Source organism: Mirounga leonina, unplaced genomic scaffold (assembly GCF_011800145.1).
Source record: "Mirounga leonina isolate KUSES-001 unplaced genomic scaffold, KU_Mleo_1.0 Mir_357, whole genome shotgun sequence".
NCBI lineage: Eukaryota > Metazoa > Chordata > Mammalia > Carnivora > Phocidae > Mirounga > Mirounga leonina.
This window is the reverse complement of record NW_023270702.1, coordinates 11,649,281-11,666,371: the sequence shown is the minus strand read 5'-3', so window position 1 is coordinate 11,666,371 and position 17,091 is coordinate 11,649,281. Positions and strand designations below refer to the sequence as shown.

At 37.4% G+C, this 17,091-nt stretch overlaps 1 protein-coding gene across 8 annotated transcripts in view; it reads right to left on the bottom strand.

Annotated features, from left to right (window-relative positions):
- Positions 1-17,091, bottom strand: part of ANK2 (ankyrin 2) — a 322,635-nt gene that overhangs the window by 191,838 nt on the left and 113,706 nt on the right. For all 8 annotated transcript variants that reach the window (XM_035030308.1, XM_035030300.1, XM_035030302.1 and 5 more), the window contains exon 2: positions 2,227-2,328. In XM_035030308.1, coding sequence (XP_034886199.1) covers positions 2,227-2,328 — 102 coding nt within the window. The remainder of the gene's footprint in view (positions 1-2,226; positions 2,329-17,091) is intronic.

Genomic DNA, 17,091 nt, shown 5'->3' with positions numbered 1-17,091 from the left:
TTACATATTTAGATATAGCAGTATTTTGGCTACAGAGTTGCCCCCTTTGCCTTCCTAGGTGTTTGGACATTATTTTCTGTTCTATATTTTATTTGAGTTTTAGTCGTAATCCTGGTAGTGGTGCTCTTTGACTTAAAAGTTCTTTTAACTATGGGGCACCCGGGTGGCTCAGTTGTTTGATGGCTGGCTCTTGGTTTCAGCTCAGGTCATGATTTCATGGATCATGAGATCAAGCCCAGCACCGGGCTCCTTGTTCAGCAGGGAGTCTGCTTGAGGATTCTCTCCCTCTGCCCCTCCCCCCACTTGTGTTTTCTCTCTCTCTCTCAAATAAGTAAATAAACAAACCTTCAAAAAAATAAAAAATCAAGTTTTTTTCAACTTCTATTATGTTAATTTAAGAATGAATCAAGTTCTTTTTACATTAACAATGGTAGATTAAAAAAGATTTGAGCTTCAAGATAAAGGAAACCACACTGTACACTCTGAAGGGAGGATCCCAACATCTCAGGAACATTCCTGCAGTAGAAAACACTTGTACATGGGAGAGAGACAGATCTGTGTGACCCTGAGAACATCACTTAACCACTTGCGGGCTCTGTTTCTGCATTTGTAAATTCCGGCAAGTGCCTACTTTATAACATTTGTCTCTGCTGATTGATGAAACATCACATGTAAAGCCCCCAGCAGAAAGCCTGATACACAGTGGCTAGTTAACATTAGTTACTTTATTTCTCTAATCTCTATTTACTGTACATTCTTGAATAATAATAAAGACCAACACCAGACAACAACCCTTAACTTTATACCTAGTAAATTCAGGCGACTGAGGAGACTCGATCTCATATGCTGTATGGAGGTCAATTTTAATTTTTCTGATTCTTGGTGAATTCTATATAGTAATTACAATTAGAAAATGTACACCTTATTCCTTTCCAAAATTTCATAATTTACTTTGCAACCCAGTGACATAAGATTGAATATACTTGTTTTAGAGATTAGAAAAGTGTCACTTTCTGAATTGAAATGACTTGATAAAAGTGGAGATGGAATTTCAATTTCAGTCTGGGCTTTAAGTTTTGGGTGGTTTCATGACACTGTGTAACCTTTTTACAAAAATAAATGTTTTTCCCTTTTATAGCAACATGTTAGTAGACAGTTGGCCAATATAAGAAAAAATATGTTAGGCGCTAAAAACTTTTTGAAGTAACTCAAGAAGTTAGGTTAGTCTATGAAGCAGATAAGAACTGAGTATCATTTACTTTTTGTTAACTTAAAATTAGCCAGGACTTTTCACTTCCCAGTCAGCTCTGTCAAACACACACACACACACACGCATGCACCACCAACATTCACCACACTGTAGTGAACACTGAAGTCTACTAGATACTTTATTCATGGCATAAAAATCTTAGTAAAAAATAACACAAAATCTCAACATCCATGAAACCAAATAATATCTAAGATGTATAATATCATCTAGAGTCCTTATTGAATGAATACGATGAATGAATAATCCAAACACTTCATTTAAGCTAACAGTTTAAAACTCTTCTCATTCTAATCCATTTTTTTAAAACTAATTAGGGAGAAGGGAGGAAATAATTTTTATTTTATTCTGTCATTTCTTTTTTTGAGAGAGAGAGAGAGCACATGCATGTGAGTGGGACGGAGAAGGGGGGCAGAGGGAGAGGGAGAGGATCTTAAGCAGGCTCCATGCTGAGGGTGGAGCCTGATGCGGGGCTACATCTCACAACCCCAAAGATCATGACCTGAGCTGAAATCAAGAGTCAGATGCTTCACCAACTGAGCTACCCAGGCATCCCTTTTCTCTTATTTCTTTATCCCAAATTTTAACAATCAGTTGTCCATTAGTAAAATGCATATGGCAGAGAAGAAAAGAAACCAGAGTCTGGACAACTAGTTTATGATAAATGAGAAATAAAGCATTATTTTTGGTCAATATTCCCACTAAGAGCAGTCCAGATCATTTCCCAGACAAAACTGACATTCGGTTGTTATTTTTGATCTATCTACTTTGCTGCAATAGTAGGTCTAGATACAAATGCTTGAGGCTTCAGAAGTTGGTAAGGGGATGAAAATGGACTTTCATAAGTCTGAATCACTGATATTTTAGTAAATTCAATAGACAAAAAATAACCCGGGGCTACTGGCATATATCTATAGACAATGAGTGTTTCTTCATTGTGCACAGAGGCATGCCCTTACCTGATTGCAGGTATTGATGTCTATGCCCCCCTTCAGATATTCCACTACTTTGTCCAGGTTGCCTGCTCTGGCAGCACGGAGAAAGCTCGCATTGCTGTCAGACTGTGAGGGGAAAAAAAAAAAAAAGACCTCCAGTGAATTATTGTTAAATAAAAACATATCAAAGACAGAAAGACAGAAATGTTTACACTGCAAGTAAGAAAAGCTTTGGTTGCAAAACACTCCAATATCGAGTTTAAAACACTGAAGAATAATTCAGAGGATAAGGTAGCAACTTCGTAGTATTTCTAGAGAGTTGTTTAAAGTCAACAGGAAACACGTCCTGCTATATTAAAGAGTGTAAAAGAACTCTTAATATAAAAATTGTTCCTGCTTTATTCTCAATCTTTAACCACATTTGAAGATGAATTTACACTACTCCCAAATCCACTGTTACCCATTCATTTTCGCTTCAAGATGCTTGTGACCTTATAATGAGCTTAATGTCAAGCCAAAAAGGAATCTGAAACGTAAAAGAAATTAAAGGGACTGGGCTTCTTTTTTTCTCCTTTTTCCTTTACTGTTTGGTTTCTCAGATGAGTCTGAGGGAGAATGCTGAGTATGGGTCACTTGGCAGTCATCTGTTCTCATTACAAGGGAAAAACAGAAAGCTCCGAGGATGCTTTGAGGAAAGAGGAGAGCACTAGTTGGCAGGTATGGATGGACTGGGCCAATGCAAATTTTGTGATCCCAGTGATTTTGGAAAAACAAGATTAAATTTAACCCAGCTGACACAATACCAGACTAAAATCCCTTGGTAAAGATAAGCACTCATAATGGAGGCTGCTTTTTAACTCCTCTTCTTCCCCCCAGAGCCTCTCAACATCTGATCCTGGAAGAAACAGCTGAATTTTCCCCACAGAACATCCAGAGGAGAGCTGCTTCTGAGGTGAAGCTACAGTCCCCCGGCCGCTCTAGCTTGCCTGCAAAGCCTAACTTTTGAATCTTAACCCAATAACAATGATAAACTTTGTAGGTTCCAAGACACTGATGTAACTTTATAATTCTTCTTGTGGTATAGTATCTGACTAAAGAGAACATGAAATGTGGTAACATGAAATGGGATGTCACTGACCTACTAGGAAGTGAGACACAGTTGTGAAATCTCATAATCCAGCACCTCTCCCCGGTAGGCTCCCCTGCCTCTCCCCCTCGAAGAATGTGTTTGGCAGGGCCTCTTGGCACACTCTTTCAGACCTATTTATTATGACTGGTGATGATGTACAGGGATAGAAATGGAAGTATTTTCTCTGGGAGTCTCAAATTGGGAATTATTTGCATATTGTTAAAATGATTTACACATGAGAAGACGGAAAGCCGTAGGACCAAATTACCTCACATTTAACCCAAATACCATAATGACATATATTTACAAATCAGACAGATAATGTATGAAGAGTGGAAAGGTATGACTGAAATCTGTACATCTGGAATTCATGCCCTGATGCTGTAGAAGTGGATCACGGTCTGGCTGCTATCCGACCATTCTTCCCTCCCTGCACGGCCGCCATGCCTCACTCTTCGCCCCTCCTGAGAGCCGTGCCCATGGCCGGGTGCCCTAAGTATATCTGCAATGCTGCAGTGACTGAGTTGTGACTCATTTTAAAATGCCTACTCTATGAAATTATTTTGTGGTTTGTGGCAAATTCTAAACTCCAGGAATATTTTCCACCTCGGGTTTCTTGCCACAGCACTTAAAAGGGAAAGATAATGCTAGGCATTATATTCTGTCAAGACCTCACAGGAAACATTATTTACTGTAAAACAACTAAAATTAAATAATATTTGGGCACAGGTAGGAAGTATGACATTATTTGCCATACATAGTTTTAAAAAATAAATCTATGTGCTATATGTTATACATTATATTAAAGATTATGCCTAGAAACTACTGCCATGTTGTACATGAGACTTAATAATTATAGTTAACATTTATCGCTCACTGGGGGTCAGGCACAGAGCTAGGGGGTTCAGCCAGATGTATTATATCCTTAATCTTCACAATAATACTATGAGAGAGAAACTATTATGATGATGCTCATTTAATAAGTGAGGAAAGAGGTTTAGAAGGTTTCCAAGGCCACACAATTATTCAGTGGAAGACCCAAGATTTAGCTTATGTTTATCAGCCTAGAGCTAGTCTTAACTGCGGCTCTATCTCACCCCCCCCCCCAAGCATCAAAGCAGATGTTACTACGGATACCTAGCCTAGGAGCTATAGGTTTGTTTCAGTTGTGAGAATCACTGTTATGCCCTTGGTCTACATATTTGTGTATGTAAATCATGGCACTTGCTAAATACTCAGCTGGAGAGAGAATTCCTGGCTGACATCCCTGTCCCCACATCTCTCAACCATCTATACACCTAGAAAAAGTATGAGGTGGCTTGAGAAAAACTACTTAAAAACATAATCATTTGAGAACAAGGAAAAGAGGTGGTAAAGCACACATTGCATTTAAAAGCCAGTTGACTATCTGTCTACATGCCTAATCTGATTAAGCTCAGGAACTAAGATCAGGGTGCCCTATCATTCCTGTAAAAAAAAGAATGCCGTGAATAAGTAGAGCTAGAGGGAGCACCTGATCCGGAAGGGTTGAAGAAACACATGCAGACATGACTGCAAGAGCCTAAAGGAAGATGTTGGTCTGAAGGGAGCTGGAGGCGTCACTGAGGAGTGCCCAATAAACCCTCTTAGAACCTTCTTTAGGGACTGGGCATGACATGGAAGATTGCTTTTGCTGTTACATAACTGGTTTTCATAGCTGGTTTTCTCTTTTCTGAAGCAAACTTCTAAAATGTAGGTGCAAGTCAAAGACTTGCATCCAAACCCTGGAATTTTAGCAAAATATCTTCCCAGTGTTCTGGAGGGTCTAGACCCAATGGAAAGGCAACATCTGAGCCATCCCACCAGGGACCTCTCCAACAGTGAGTCATGGTAGCCTTTGCTATAAGTTGGATTCTTTTAGAACCTGTTAAAAAATTTGGTTCTCCTGAAGTGAGAAAATGCATTATAAATGCATTTTGCAAATGCAAATAAATGAAAGTGTTATTAGAAAACAGTTCCAGAACATGGGTTTCAAGAACAAAATTAAAATGAGATTTCCAATTTTATGTATAGATATTGACATCCTTTTAGGTGAAAAGTATAGACCTACATGGAAATATATATTCTTTTCCCACTTCCACATAGACACAGGCCTACCATCCGTTACAATGAGGTCAATCTGTGATTAAAGCACTTGACACAAGAGCTTAAGATAAACAGTAGTCAGTCTGGTTACCTTCAATCAACACAGAGATGAAAGAGGATTCAGGGACTCATGCACTGTGAGAGATGCAGCAAATTTTACCATACCGTGTTTCCCTCTGAGTATGACAAAAGTAATTATTTCCAAATTAAGTGTAAGTACGGGGGAAGTATGCTTTCAAAATAGATTGTTGTCCCCTGGTTCAACCAGAAGATTTCACACACAACAGCTCAATAAAGAGAAAAGGAGGCAATAGCAGCTCGTTGGGGGAAAGTTTCCAACAAATGTAAAACTAACCTCTTTCTGCTCCGCTGCTTTATGTCCCTAGGACTCCCAAATCCTAAAACCAATTTTACTCATGCCTATAAAGTCTGATTCCAGACAAGGAATTCAAATGCTGAGCCCCACTTATTTTCATCTGCAACAGATGGAGGTCATTAAAACTTGCCCCTGTTACAACCCTGGTGTGGCATCTCAAGCCAAGAAAGAAAAATTTCCTTTAAAATTCCTCTTGACACAGTTCTGTACATTTTTTGTATCTGAATGTTAGAAAAACAGAATACTTTCTTGGCCCCCAGCAGGGTGGACATGAGAGGCAAGAGGAATGTGCATTCACAAAGCCACACTGTATCCTAAAGAAGTACTTCCCCAGAGTCCGGAGGCATATTCACAGCTGTCCAGGAGTTTGCCACAAGATTTTTTTTTTTAATTCTGTGCTTACATTTCAATAATAATCTAACAAAAATATAAGCATCTAGATGGCTACCCTTCAAAGAGTACAACCATGTAATTTTGGTATAAGCCTTTGTGCTTATAATTCAGTGCATAACAAATGAAGTAGAGATGACACATAGATGCATGATATGCAAAACGTTTTGCTGTGGGTCAGAGAATGATCAGAGAATCTGATCATTACACATGGCATGGCAGCACACATAATAAAACAAAAGAAGAGCAGTCAGCAGCCATATTCAAGGAGCAAATGAACATAAGGCTCAGATGCTATGTTTGCATGGTTCAACTCGCATCGACCATTAGCAGTGAGTGTAATAGAAAATCCGTGGTGAAACATTTCTCAGTTCCCAAATTTCGCTTTTACTGGATTACGGATGTACAAACCTTTGCCGCAATGCTAATTTCATCTCCGAGTAAACAGAGAGAGCTTTAAATGATTATCAAATGGCATGCCATTAAAATGGACATTAGCGAATTTCTCTGATAGCTTTAAGCTTTATTACTCTGAGGTGAAAAACAAAACCTTACAGGATTAATAATGGTTTGTACAACCTACACAGAAAAGATATTTGTTATTTTCATCAAAATCAAGTTCAGAAGCATACTAAATTATAGAAATCTGAGGTTAGACCTTTTTACTATTAAACCCAATATCTTACTTAGCTTTAGTCAGTTCTATCCATTCTATTAAATTGGAGTCAGGTATTTGAAGAAAGCTTATTTTTTGTTTTGTTTACGCTTAATTTGTAAAACTTTCTTTTTAGTAATGGTTTAAGATTTTTAGTTTTGTGCCATTTGTTTTTACATTTAAATTAACACTATCATAAAATAACAACCCGAGAGGTCATGAACTTGTTTTTATACTTTGAAAGAGTAGACTACATTATTAAAGTTTGAGAAGCCCTGGTGTCGCGAATAGTAAAAGTCGGCCAGCAGCCTCTACTGGGCTCAAGACAGCAAAGCAGAGCACCTCCCTTACAGTGGATCCTCCACAAATATTGGCTGGTTAACCTGAAGGAAAGCACATGTTCCTTGTGGAATTTTAATAATTTGCTTATTTTCTTAGGATGCAGTTATTCCTTTATAAAAACAGGATGGTTTATCAGCCTAGCTGAGATCCACATTTTTATGACGATACAAAAGAAATAAAATGTATTAAAATAACCTGAGGGGAAAATCTTAATAGGAATATCATGAAATAGAGGACATTTCTACAATTCCTTAGGTCTCGCCCTAGAAATGTTGGATAAGTTAACTCCGTGTCCAGCAAATCACGAGTTGTGTGATCTTAAGTCTTTGTGTATCTCAGTTTCCTTATTAAAAGACAAGTGTACGTTGTAGAGTTGCTGGGGGAATTAAATAAGATTATTTGAAGGTGCTTAGCCCAATGACAGGCACAGAGGACACACTGCACTTGTTTTATAATCGTGGTTTTTCTTGTAAATGATAAATGCAAAATAACAATGGCAAATCTAAGTATAAACGCATACGCATGATCTTCTTTAAATATGAAGGTTGTTGCCAGAAGACCAGAGTATTTGAAAATACTCTGAGGTGTGCAGGTGCATAAGGACAAAAAGGGAACCAGAATGGAGTGTGTGTGGTCTGTGTCCAATAATTAAGATTTTACAAGGCACCCTTTTTGTGACATATTAATGCTTTTACCCAAATAACCATACTTTTGTATAAGGAGTGCTGGATTGTATAAATAATTTAGGTCTTTTAGTAGCTCAAATTGTTATCACTATCCTGTTATAAACCAAAAGTTGGGGGGCAAATTGAGAACTGTGCACTAGATGTACTAGAATTTTTTAGGAACAATTTCACAAGGTGTCTTTCTGCAGTTAGAATACACATATGACAGGTAAAACACCACACCACAAAATCCCACTTGATAACTTCTATTCAGCTGCCACTAACAACAAAATCTGCTATATACCATAAGTCTGTACACTTTAGCTCAGGCATGCAGATTAACCTACATTTTTAGTGTCATTTCAATAGGTCTTTAGATTGCTACTAAGTACAATACTGACAGGTGATTAATATTCAAAGAGCATTAATGCAACTTCCCCAAAGACTGTTCTTATTTCAGCGACCTCTGTGCTAAAAAAAATTGGCTGAAATATAGGTGTTCATAATTTTGCTTTTAAAATTTATTTAAAATAATTACTACACATAAAATTGAGACTTGGGATAAGAACAATAACTAAGTTTAACTAAACAGATAAATTCTACCTGAATATTTTAAGCATATATCTTATTGTACATGAGATTGTTTGAAATTACATTTTTATATAAAGACAAAGGATTTTTTTCCCTTAGTATTGCATTTGACATTGATTTTTTTTAAAAAAGATTTTATTTATTCATGAGAGAGAGAGAGCCCTCACTGGAGCTGGTGGGGGAGGGGCAGAAAGAGCAGGAGAAGCAGACTCCCCACTGAGCAGGGAGCCTGAGACAGGCCTCCATCCCAGAACCCCAGGATCACGACCCAAGCCGAAGGCAGACACTTAACCAACTGAGCCACCTAGGTGCCCCTTGACATTGATTTTTACTAGCACACTAGGTAAATTATTTCACTCATCAATGATTTCCTTAAGATTATCACTTGTAAAAAATAAGAATAGCAATAGGAATAGGAATGAATATAAACCATATCTATACATAGCATCAACAGATCTCACAAAAACAATGTCAAGCAAGATAAGGCAGACCCAAAAAAAGAACATCTTTATGATTCCATTTATTAAAGTTCAAAAACTGACAAAACTAATCTATACTGTTAGGAGTCAGAATAGTGGGTTCTGGGGGAGCCTGGGTGGTAGAGTTGGTTGGGCGGCTGATTCTTGGTTTCAGCTCAGGTCGTGATCTCAAGGTGGGGAGATCAAGCCCTGCGAGGGGGCTCCACACTCTGTGTGGAGTCTGCTTGGGGCTCTCTTTACCTCTCCCCCTGCCCCTCCCCACCTCTCACTCTGTCTCTAAGAAATGAATAAATCTTAAAAAAAAAAAAAAAAGTAGATTCTGGAAGGAGGCAGAAAAACACATCTGGTTGCTGATAATGTTCTAGTTCTACTTTCTATATTTCTAGTTCTGGGTGTTTTAAATGGGTGTGACAAATATCAAGATGAACATTATAATTTATGCATTTTTGTATGTATGTTATAATTAAATGAAATGTTTACTTAAAAAAAGATGGTGACACTGAAAACGAAGTTGTTTTTAACTTACATAATGGTAACAAAATCACTGAAGACTAAATAGATGAAAACATTAGTATTCAAAACAGTATCTTTTTTCTCAGGGTGGAGACAATTTTTCTAATGCAGAATGTTCGTATTATGCAAGGCTTTTAATGAAAATATATTTAAGGTACTACTCGGTCTAAAAAACAATGCAGAGTACTAAATATCCACAATTTTGTTCTTTAACTCAAAAGGTTTCCTGAGTCAAATTTTAGAGCATCTTTTTATTAGTTGTTCTGACATCTACTGAGCTTTGCAATTATAAAAACCTAATGATACTCTTTGATCATACATTGATTATATTCTTCTTTAGCATTAGTGAAAGTTATTCCACTTTTCTTATCCTTTGTACATATCATACAAATAGTACTCTCCCGGTCTTCAAAATGCTAACTACAAATCGAAGACCAGATCTGGTTCAGAGATCTCAGTAGTTAAATCTTCTGGAATAAACATAAGTGAAGTAACTTGCCACAGACAATTTTATACCTTAAAAAAATTTCTGTATACTCACTTTTCTGTGAGACTCACTTTTCTGAAAACTGAACCAAAATATTAATAATATGATGATGTCCTTCCTCAATGAATTAGAATTACTACACAAGAACACAAAAATCCTAAATAGTAGAATCCATAACTCTAAGCCAGAAAAGACATTTGAGATGTACACTTGATAACTATTTTATACTTCAAATTCCCTACATGATTTTGAACTTTTCAAAAGTTCTTTTATATGTCTATTTTTAAAAGGATTATTGAACAGAGGAATATGAATTCCCCAGTTAGTATTTCATGACACAGAAGTCTGACTTGAAAAATGACTTTGTTTTGTTGACATTAGTTTGGCTTCAGAAAATGTTTCTATATCCAGGCTCATTATTAAGATGCTCATTGTAATGAGACACATCAACACTTTCACATTTTAAAATGGGAACTTTTACAAAGATAGGTGGAAACATTCTTTTAAAAAAAATTTTACTTACTTATTTGAGAGAGTGAGAGAGCGCACACATGAGCATAAGCGGGGAGTGGTGTGGTCAGAGGGTGAGGGAGACAAGCAGATTCCCCACTGGGTGGGGAGCCAGACCCGGGGCTTGATCCCAGGATACCAAAATCATGACCTGAGCCGAAATCAAGAGTTGGACACTTAACCAACTGAGCCATCCAGGCGCCCCTGATAGGTGGAAACATTCTTGACTGCTTATAATTCTCGCTTTCCTATTGAACTTTATGGTGAATTTAAATAACTTCTCACTAGGCAAAAAATCCACAGGCTCTGATTACTTGCATGCTAGCATATGTTCTGCCTATGACTCTGAAACGCCTACAGAACTCAGAAGGTCCATCACTAAATACAACATGTCAATTTTTCTGAGTTTAAATGGGAAAATGGTAAGTTTGTAGATTTCGCAACATTAAAAATCTCTACTAAGAAAATCGGAATAGTGGGGAAAACATTTTGCTGTAGCTGTAGTTCAGATGTCAGATTAAGTAACTTGAGATTCATTTTAAAGACTTAAATTGAAGAGCGTTGCCACTGAATGCTGCAGATTTTTTCAAGGAATAAGATACTCTTTGGGAGGTGTCATTTACACGGACAGATTTCAGCCACCACTGCCTCAGGCAAGTAAGAACCTTATTTATTAGTTAATAAACTATTGAACAAAAGTTAATACTATACTGTTTGAACTGGTATATTGGAAGAGTCCTGCTTAGTTTTTTCCATTCAAGATGTTGACGATGCAAAGGTAAGCAACATAGTCCATAAATCCTATACCAAATATTATAGGTTCTCCATAGTATTCCCTAATATTTTCAATAGCTAAAGTAACATGGAAATCTGCATTTAACATGCCAACAATAAAAATAATGAAAACTTAGAGATCCACAGTAGAAGTTGAATAATGCATACTACATCCACATACAATCGAGTCCTTAACAGTTCTCTGTTATTGCTCAGGGTTCTCCAACTGGTATTAATTGTGTGTAAAATAATGAAAAAAATTAAATAACTTGTATCCCAGACCAAATCTCTTTTCTAATTTCCAACTAGCTGGACATCTCTGTAAAAATGTTCTGTCAACATTAAACTCAATATGCCCCAAATGAATATGGGCCAAAACACAGAAGAGTTTATCAAGCTTTTATGCAATGTTCACAAATTTCCAAAGGAATTTCCTTTTGGACCGTCACTGGTCATAAAAAGGGTAGGATTTATAAATGAATAATAACCAACTGTAATAACATTTAGGTCAGGAGAAAAAAGAAAGCTTTTGATATGATTGGGTAACAATATTGAACTCTTTAAGGAATCTTCTCTACACAAAACTCTTTTTCATTCCCTGACTAATCAGCATGTTCAAATTTTACAGGACCTTTGGTGGGGGGGAGATATTTTAGAGTTCATCCCACTGCTATACTTAAGGATCAGGATAAATGGACCTGAATTAGGTTTTAGTCTCCCTTGAAGGCTCTTAGAACTGTCAGGATATGAAAAAACAAACCCAACCAAGTGAAAGTATCTTTCATCAATGTTTTAGCATCCAGGCATCCTACAGTGTTAATTTACTATTGCCCTTTTGAGGTCGGCACTGCATTTTTATCCCCATTTGTCTGATTATTCTTCAGCCCATCTGCTCTGAAGCAGACATCACTCAAACAGAAGCAGCCTCGTGACACAGCACAGATGAGTTGCTGACCGCACCCCCACGGATGGCACATACTAAAAACTAGATGGCTTCTTGAGCATTGAATTATTCAGGATTGGGGAAAAAAAAAAAAGTACATTCTTGCAATGAAAGCTGCAGAACAGCTTATTCTATAATATAACCACTATCTTAAAAGAACTTGCATTTTTTTTCCTGTCATGATATATGTCCTTACACAGTTGATTTTCGTGCAGCCCCATTAAGAAGTACATGGAAACACAGAAGGGCTTTTTTTTTTTTTTTTTACAACAGTCTAGAGTACATCTGTAAGTGCCGGTCAGATTGATTTTTTCTAGGGAGATCGCTTAATTACAGCTTAACAACCCCACACTGTGACAACCTGACTCTACTTATTTAAATGCAGTTCTGAACTTGTTTATACTGTTTTTTTTAAAAGACCAAGTTAGAGCAAATGCATCAGTTACTCAACTCAAATTCTTTATTTTCCTTTTTTTTTTTTGAGTACGTAAGTCCCACGATATTAACACAGATTTTTGAATTCATTACTTTCTAATATAATTCCTTGTCTCAAGATAATATATTTATTTTCTAGGAATAATAGACCCAAGAATTCTAGTGTGCCACCCTTGGAATTTTTTTTTTCTTTTTGAAAAATCTTTCTAATTACTGGGTGTCAGGAATTTCAGCATGATAATTATGTTGTTTATTAGAAATAATTTGTGTGTCTCTAGTCCCTTTCATTAAGCTGTCATTAAGTTCATTGTCATCTGTAAGTTGGCAAGGGCCCATCTTTCTATGTGCATATAATTTTTGAGAAGCTGTTTATTCGCCCCAATCTCTAAAGTATGTGGGTCCCGAAAGGGCATGCCTTCAGCCTCTTTTACATGTTTGTGATGATCTACGTGGACACTGAGTGCCAACAATGAACTTTAGAAGGCAAAATTACAATTTGAATAAGTCAGCATTATGCTAAATGTAATATATACAATCATTTTTACATCCATTTCCTGGCTCCCATCATGCTGGTTCAGTGGTAGACAGCAGAATGTCAACAAACTTTTTTAAATGAAATTTTTAAAAAACTAAAGAATTTGTGGGTCACCTGGGTGGCTCAGTCAGTGAAACGGCTGACTCTTGATTTCAGCTCAGGTCATGATCTCAGGGTCGTGGGATTGAGCCCCATGTCAGGCTCAGCACTCAGCCAGGAGTCTGCTTGGAATTCTCTCTCTCCCTCTGCTCCCTCCCCCCACTTGCGCTCACGTGTGCACTCTCTCTCTCGCTCTCAAGTAAATCCTTTTTAAAAAAACTACAGAACTTGTAATATATGCACTGTTTAAGGAGGAAATCACTTTTTAAAAAGATTTTGTTTATTTATTTGACAGAGAGAAAGAGAGAGAGCACAAGCAGGGAGAGTGGCAGAGGGAGAGGGAGAAGCAGGCTCCCCGCTGAGCATGGAGCCCAATGCAGGACTCGATCCCAGGACCCTGAGATCATGACCTGAGCCGAAGGCAGACGCCCAACTAACTGAGCCACCCAGGCGCCCAAAGGGACTCACTTCTAAGTTAGACTCACTAAATGGCCTTGATTAAATAACAGCAGGGTCTACGGCTGTACCTACCTAAATGTGTATACACTGGAAAAATCATAGCATCAGTTTAAAAAAGGTGTAAACAATTAGTCAGACCACAAGTTATTTTGAAAATAAATGATTAAAATAGTTTAATCAGTCCTTAACAATAAATTATGTAGTCAAGAATCAGACAAATATTTTGAAGCACCTACTGTGTACCAGGCACTGTGTTAGATGTAAGGGATTGAATGTAGAAAAAATATGATCCATCCTCTCAAAAGATTTTAAAAGAGTCATTTTAGCTGCAGTACAGTCCATAAGGTAGAAGTGGGCAAAAGCGGATCCAGGGAGATCAATTTAGAGGCAGGAGTAGTCCAAGCAATAAATGTTCGGTTTTGTTTACGAACATAGTACAAACAAATATATTTGCTCACAAACATTTTTAGACATAGAATAGGAAGAGCAATATAGTGTTTGATGAAGTTCCTGGTGATGAGTCAGGTGGGAAACACAGCAGGCACGGGAACTAGCATGTGCAAGGTCATAGTAGCATAAAAGAACATAGTATGTGAAGAACTCTAAGTAATTCAGTGCATGTGAATTACAAAGAACATTGTGAAAACAAGAAAGAAGTAAAATTCTAAAAGTCAGGCAATGCCCAGACCATGAATGTTCTTCTTGTATGCCATAATAAGAAGACTGTCACCTTTCGGGGGGGGGGAAAAAAAGCCAGGATCAGAATGTTGTTTTAAAATAGTCACTCTGCTGTTGAATCACAGATCTGTACCTCTGAAACAAATAATGCAATATATGTTAAGAAAAAAAAAAAAAAGAAGAAGATAGCAGGAGGGGAAGAATGAAGGGGGAAATCGGAGGGGGAGACGAACCATGAGAGATGGTGGACTCTGAAAAACAAACAGGGTTCTAGAGGGGAGGGGGGTGGGAGGATGGGTTAGCCTGGTGATGGGTATTAAAGAGGGCACATTCTGCATGGAGCACTGGGTGTTATACCCAAACAATGAATCATGGAACACTATATAAAAAACTAATGATGTAATGTATGGTGATTAACATAACAATAAAAATTTAAAAAATAAAATAGTCACTCTGGCAACATATGGAGGATGCGTTAGAGGGGAAGAGAACGGAGTCTGCGAGACAAGCTGGAATACTATTGCAATAATCCTGATGAGCAATGCCATTGGGGACAGCAATGTGAACAAGACACAGTTTGTCATCTAGGGAACAGAAGCTATAAAATCTGGGGACATTGAATTTGCGGGTTTATAGAAGAGAAGAAATTAAGGAAAACCTGGAGACATCTAGCTTTGGCAGGTAATCAGTGACACTTCCAATCAAGAACAGGAATTTGGGGGGATAGAATACCCTAAAATTGGAGAGAATACAATAGTTAGGTTTGGGACTGATTAAATTTGAAGTGCTATCACTACATAGTAGTATGTTGAAAATGCAAGACTAAAAAGTCCAGGAGAGGGGCACCTGGCTGGCTCAGTCAGAAGAATATGTGACTCGTGATCTCAGGGTTGTGAGTTCTAGCCCCATGTTGGGCAGAGATTATTTAAAAATAAAGACTTAAAAAAAAAAAAAAAGTCCAGGAGAGTGTGAACTAAAGAACTAGGCCATAGTGTAACTTCTGGGAGATGGCCCAGGTTTTTTGTAGTGATACTGGATTTTGCTTCACTCCTTACCATTTCTCTGTCCATAAAACTCCTGTGACTAGGGAAGCCCTTTTGTATTGCCTCAGGAAGCAAACAGTATTGGCCTATCAACATTTTGCATGAAATGCCAGGAAGTGCTAATAAAATAGAAATTGCAATATATATGTATACAGCAGTATATACACACATAGATACATATATATGTACAGATACAGATATACACATAGATACATATCTATATCTATATCTATCTAGCTATATCTATATATCAGTGAGCCTAAAATAGAATTCTGTACAGGAGCTTTCTAAAGAGCTCAGAATACTGGTATCATGCAGCTGACATTTCCCCATAAGACTGGGATACAGTTGAGGTATTGCTTTATCCTCAATGGATGTGACCTGCTGTAACTTTCTAAATTTACCCCCATGCTATGAACTGCAATTGTCAAGAATGGTTTGAGCTATTCAAGTCTAACTCTATGCAAGGTATAGAGCTTATGTAATTTTACACTGAAACGTAAAACATAGGATGGAAAACTGGCTTTAAAAAGGAATGTGTTTGGTTAATTACAATACATAACACATGGCAGTGGAAAAAAGATTAACAAATCAAGTATTTGTAGCTTGCACCACTCTTTTTTTTTTTTCTAAACATTTCAGCTTATACTACAAAATCCCCCTGTTGGAAATCAGTCAATAAAAACTCCTCTAGTTATTACTGAATTTCAAAGAATATCTGCACTTCTTCTGAAGCAGCTTTCAAAACAAATTCTTGATTTGTTGGTATAACTCTAAACAGAATTTTGAAAAGGAAACTCCTAATTTAAACATAACTAAAAACAAAAGCTGTGTTAACTCATCTGATAGAACTAAGCTTTGGTTCAGATGCTCAAGACCCTTTTAAAAGAAGAATCAGGCCTAAGCCAGGTTTAATGAGAGACAAAGAATTCTCTACAAGTTGTTTTTTATTATTTGACTTTACAAGAATTTATATTAAGTGGACCCTGTGGGTCTATTTCCCAGAGGCTTGGGATAGCTTCTTTAGAACATCTTCTCAACCTACCCTCTTCCCTTAAGGTTCACTCTGGGGTCCCAAAACACCCTGAGCATTCAGTCATTCACCAGGGCCCCCAGCTTACCTGTTTACCTATTTCCCTAACTAGCCCGGCCCTCCAGGGTAGAGGGAGCCCATGACTTACACAGCACAGTGCCCAACAAAGAGTAGCTCGATAAATATTTGTGAAAATGAGACGAAATAAAGGAAGAAGTTCAACAAAGTTAACTTGACCAAAGAGGGGCAGGAAGCAGCATTGGTCAATACCAACAAAACTATTCAAATATTGAATACCAAAATGTATACTTGTTATATCAATTTATCCAAAACTCATTCCCTAAGATTCAATTTCTTTGAGGTTTCCTTTATAATTCTATCAGAGCCACAATAAAACCAAATAACGCCTAACTCTTCCTAAGGGTAAATGAAGGAAGAGTAATGAGTAAGGATGGCCTCCGTCTGTATCATTGTGGTCTTTCAGTTGAAGTCATGACAATAGACTTGATTGCATAGGCTCTGGAGCTCAACATTCTCTGACTCTGACAACGATGACATTAGCAAAGAAATTAAATAGAAAAGGAACCACTATCTTAATGTTACTAACTACATAGAACGATTAGTATTCT